Source organism: Ipomoea nil, unplaced genomic scaffold (genome assembly GCF_001879475.1).
Source record: "Ipomoea nil cultivar Tokyo-kokei standard unplaced genomic scaffold, Asagao_1.1 scaffold0813, whole genome shotgun sequence".
Lineage (NCBI taxonomy): Eukaryota > Viridiplantae > Streptophyta > Magnoliopsida > Solanales > Convolvulaceae > Ipomoea > Ipomoea nil.
In genome coordinates, this window is record NW_017617241.1 from 1,858,359 (window position 1) to 1,863,929 (window position 5,571).

Sequence of the window (5,571 nt, forward strand, 5' to 3'; positions counted from 1 at the left end):
GATGCGTGCATGTCTTTCTTTTAGACAAAAATGTTTAAGTTGCTGCAATAATCATCCTATATCTATCGTTATCTTTTTCAACTGTAATGGTGGATTCTCATTCAGTTTCTCTCATTACGTGATTCAATCATCATCTAAGCTATTAGCTGGCGTAAATGTCAAATTTAGCAAATTAACGAAATACTGCATCTTAGTTCATTTTCGAGTCCCCACAGTAAACCTTAATTAATTAATTAAGATAAGTTTATATAGTGGAATTTGGAAATAAAGCATATCTACTACTACTACGTGAAAAAAAAAAAAAAAAAAAAAAAAAATTGTGCTGAAACATACATTTTCAATTGAATTGGTCAACTATCTATATATTAACCTATTGGGTTTGATCTGGTTAATTAATTAGTTAGACAAATAAGACCAGACCATTGTATGCTACTGACTCAAAACATTGTCCACCTCCATTTAGGCTCGATCTCATGACCTTCTACATGAAAGAGGTCACTACATGCCATCTAAACACAAGGTACTCGACAATAAGACCATTGTTTAATTTGTTTAATTTAGGGTAATTTCTGGAATGTGATAAAATTATATACTAGAAGGTATATATCAACTTACTTTACCTTATATATATATATATATATATATATATATATATATATATATATATGTGTGTGTGTGTGGGTGTGTGTGTATGTGTGTGGGGTAAAGCAGCCGATTTGGTGCATAGCATGGCATGGACAACGATATAGGATATCTGTCCATTCCTTCATTGTTTTATCTTTAATGACTACAAATAATGCTCTACGGTTATCTCACTTTCATATATCATTATCACTCCCAGACAAGCAACGTAACTATACAATATCTATTCATTATATATTATTTCCGAGCTTACATTCCTATGTTTGGTTCATATTCTCTGAGGGAATATAACATTCTCAGGGAATGGAACACATATGATTTTAAGGGAATGTGATTCCCTTCATTTTGTTAGGTTATGTGGATATTTTTAAATTTTGTCATTTTAATTCTAATTATTTAAAGATATATATTTTATGTTAGCTTATATATAAAATTATTTTGGTAATTATATTATATATTTTTTATTACGTTATGTTAGCAATAAAATAATTTTGTTTCTCAAGTTCAAGATTTTAGTTAATATTTTAAAATCATGTAATTATATATGATACCGTTATCTTATTTGTTTAATTTAATTTTTAAGTTTATTAAAATATATGAAAATATGTTAAGGATACTATACTACACACACATATAAGATAACCCTAAACCAAACATGATTATATTACATATCTCAATTTTAACTAAACACAAGAATCTAACATTCTTAGTAATCTAACATTCCCATCAATCTAACATCACTTAAGGTAATCTAACATTCTGTGAACCAAACAACCCCTCAATATCTATCCATTACGCCATGATAGACCAATAATATATACTATGTTTGACGTGACAAAATTAAGCTATAATTTTTGTTATTTATTAATCGGCCCCCAAGAAAAAAATATGTAATATCATATCTACGTACGTACTATAATAACAAAATAAATAATTGGCCAGGGTTTAATCACCTAGATAGCTAGATTATAAATAGAGATATATATTCTTCAATTTTTTTAAGTCACATAAATAATACACAAATATAAAGTACTAAGTGTTGAGATAAATGTTTATCTCTAATGTCTACTATCATGTGGTGTAATAAAATTTTGGTTACTATTTTAAATGATTAGTTATATGTTAGACGAAGTGGGGATTTAAATTTTTTAGAATGAAAATGTTTGAGAAAGTATAGTATAAATACTACCTTGTAATTCAATGCACTAGCATTCACATCTAGATAAATTGATCTGATAGCACACTCAATGCACTAGCATTCACATCTTCCAAAAATTAGATTCATGACTTTAAATTTATCCAAACTTTGATTTGTACTTAGCTTGTGGCATATATGTAATCCTATTGATTTTCAAGAGACTAATGTTTTTATCTTTGCTTAATACAAACTATAAAAATATAAGAAAAATATTTAAAATTTGTAGTTCATTAAAAATAAGTAACATTAGACAATTAGACTTCTATAGATTTGTAGAGATTAGCATAAAAATAAGATTAATTACTTGGAGAGAAAAGTTCACTGAGTGATTTTTAATCTATTTTTTCGTTGTAATTGTGCAAGAGGCTAGGAGATAAAATTATGTAAAAATTGGGATTTTTAATTTAAATATTAACTTTTGTATAATTATATTTAGAGAATTATAAATTTTAATTATATATTCATTTAATCATATTAATTTTAGTGGTGTCCATTTAAAATATTTTAATGACGTATATACACTTAATAATACCTAACAAGTAAGGAAAAAAAAAAAAAAAAGTAAGTGGTGTGAATAGATAACGAACACTTGTATATATTGGTAGCCACATATCCACTCCGACAAAATTTTCAGTTTGGGTCAATTATATTTAATGGGCAAGGGCAACCATCCATGAGATTTGTATCATGAGTTTAATACTTTCCAAAAGGTTCACCACCAATCGTAACGATCCCCACATTCGGACTGGACAAAGCATTTGGGGAGACGTAAACCATGGTAACTCAACTGATGAATATAAACCAAAGAGGCTAAACCTTTACTTACTGCGTACAAGGAGCCCTCCTCACTTTGAGAGGTTGCTCCCACACTGTCGTTGGTAAGACTCGATCGTTGATCATACTTTTCAAATTTCATCTCTATGATTAGTTGAGTTTAATTAAAGAACACGAAATATAGTATGGTACGTACGTTGTACAGCTAGCGGTACAGGCATGTTAATTAATTAGTTGCATATGCTAGCTAGGTGTTGAGCCTCAGCCCTCATCAGTAGCTCAGCTCTTTGTCCGGCCACTCCGAGAAGGAAAAAGTTTTTTTTTTTTTGAAGACAAGAAGGGAAAAGTTGGGCTACCACTTTTCACAATGTATGTACAAAGTGATGGACACAAAGAATTAAGAGATGAGATGAGATGTTGCCATTAAATTAGCTTTCTCCATCCAACTCAAATCATATCTATATAAGATAATAGATATGAATATATGATGTATAAAACTCAATATATAACTACACATACATATATAATCAAAATGAAAGAATATTGGAGGTGTGGCGTAGCGTTGGTGGCATTCCTGATATTTAGTTTTTGTTATATTCGGAGCATGAAAGATGGGAGGAAAAGCAGGAGCAATAATATTCCAAGGAAGTGGGCAGTGGTGGGAATGTTGCCGGCGCTGATTCACAATGCTTACCGGATCCATGAATTTTTCAATGATTTTTTGAAAGAGAGTGGAGGGACATTTGAGTTTAAAGGACTTGTGTCGGGTAGCTTGGACATGCTCATTACCTGCGACCCTGCTAACATCCACCACATCCTCAGCCGAAACTTCTCCAACTATCCTAAAGGACCTGAGTTTCGAGAAATATTTGATGTTTTGGGAGACGGCATTTTCAACGTGGATTCCTTCTTGTGGGAGCTTCACCGTAAAACCACCCTCTCCTTCTTCAATCATGCCCACTTCCATAGCTTGTTAGAGACCAATATTTGGCACAAGGTATATATGTATGTATAATTGTATAGTATATAGTATATAGCAGTGCAGCATGAACTAACGTAACGTGTAAGTGCAGGTAGAGAAAGGGTTGTTGCCGGTTCTTGATTGTTTTGCAGAGCAGGGAGTAGAGTTTGACTTGCAAGACATATTCCAGCGTTTCACGTTCGACTCAATCTCTAAGCTGGTGCTGGACTATGACCCGGGAAGCCTCTGCGTTGACTTGCCGTATATTCGGTGCGAGAAGGCCTTTAATCCTATGGTGGACGCCCTTTTGTACAGGCATATATTTCCCGAGAGCTGCTGGAAATTACAGAGATGGCTGGGGATTGGTCAAGAGAAGAAGCATATTCAAGCTTGCCGGGATTTGGATGAATTCATATACCACACTATTACACTACGCCAACAAAATCAAAATAATAATACTCACCCATGGCTATCAGCTGAGTCGGAGGAGGACTTAAGCTTGTTCACCGCTTACGTAAAAACATACGACGACCACGACGTCAAGGAGGTGCTGACTACTAATGCTTCACTGGTGAAGTTTTTGAGGGATACTTTCTTGAATTTAATGTTTGCAGGGAGAGATACAACCAGCTCAACTCTCACTTGGCTCTTCTACCTGCTTGCCAAGAACCCATCGGTTCAGCCACGGATCCGGGACGAGATAATTGAACACAAGTTTTTGTTGTTTTTCAAGGCACAAGAATGCCAAAAGTTAGTGTATCTTCACGGTGCACTGTGTGAAACCCTGAGGCTATTCCCGCCGGTGGCTATTCAGCACAAAGTGTCAGCGGAGATGGACGTTCTCCCTACTGGCCATCGCCTCAAGCCCAACACCAGAATCTTACTCTCATTTTATTCCACCGGAAGGATGAGTGAAATATGGGGCGAAGATTGCATGGAATTCAAGCCAGAGAGGTGGATTTCCGGCACAGGAGGAATCAAACACCAGCCTTCCTACAAGTTTCCGGCATTCAATGCTGGGGCCAGGACTTGTATAGGTAAAGACATGGCTTTCATTCAGATGAAAATGGTTGCTGCAACCATCCTACAACGTTATCACTTTCAACTGCACCCGGATTCTCATTCAGTTTCTCCCAGTGATTCAGTCATCATTCAAGTTAAGCATGGCTTAAAACTCAAATTTACCAAAAGGAATACTACTGCAGCCTGACCTCAACAAAATCATGTTCTATCACTCGAGTCCCCACTGCACACTAAGCAAGCTTGCATTGTACGTTTACATAGCTTATAGCTAGCTAGCGAAAATAAAGCAGGCCAGGCATATATATACTTATTTACTGCTATAACAATAAGAAATCATAATGCTAGCTCCATCTTGAATTATATTTGTACTCAAATTGCTGTATCTGTAATGTTCCTAGCTAGCTAGCTATCTTGAAAATGCAATATAATGCATGCGTGATCATTTAATATATTCTATAAGTTAGTTTGACGTACGACCATGTGTTATCACGGCAGCGCAATTGGAAAGGGTAACGACATATATATATATAGAATGTAACGCACATACTTTATTATATTGGTGCAGAAGCATACAATGTACTGTACCGCTGGTTAACACGAATAATCTTATTGCGTCTGTCCTACATATATGCAATTTCTGTGAGTCCGATCCAACACGTACAATTAAGCATGCAATGCGATTATATTATATATACAATTTCATTTGGTAACATTGCGTTAATACCGGCCATCAGAATGGTCATATATATGACCTCTCATTCGTTAAGTAATGTCTAAGTCTGTTATTAGTCGTTCCGGCTACCTACGCTACGTTACCACGCAACATATGCACAAGTCTTTCATCTTTAATATATATAATTTATATATGTCACACTAATTAATGTACTGGGATAGATTGACATGTTTAATAATATAATATATATTCTATAATAATAATAACATAAATATTAATTATTCATAAACTATACTAGCT

General features: G+C 34.1%; 1 protein-coding gene across 1 annotated transcript; it reads left to right on the plus strand.

Annotated features, from left to right (window-relative positions):
- Positions 1-3,218: 3,218 nt before the first annotated feature.
- On the plus strand, positions 3,219-4,785 carry LOC109178058 (alkane hydroxylase MAH1-like). Its single transcript, XM_019327553.1, has 2 exons — positions 3,219-3,611; positions 3,688-4,785. Exons 1-2 carry the CDS (start codon positions 3,219-3,221, stop codon positions 4,783-4,785), a joined length of 1,491 nt encoding a protein of 496 aa, XP_019183098.1.
- Positions 4,786-5,571: the final 786 nt, after the last annotated feature.

Excerpts from the sequence above, each read along its gene's own strand:
- LOC109178058 (XM_019327553.1), top strand. The coding sequence starts at position 3,219 with ATGAAAGATGGGAGGAAAAGCAGGAGCAATAATATTCCAAGGAAGTGG. Across the intron at positions 3,612-3,687 it reads AGACCAATATTTGGCACAAG|GTAGAGAAAGGGTTGTTGCC; the intron begins GTATATATGTAT and ends GTGTAAGTGCAG.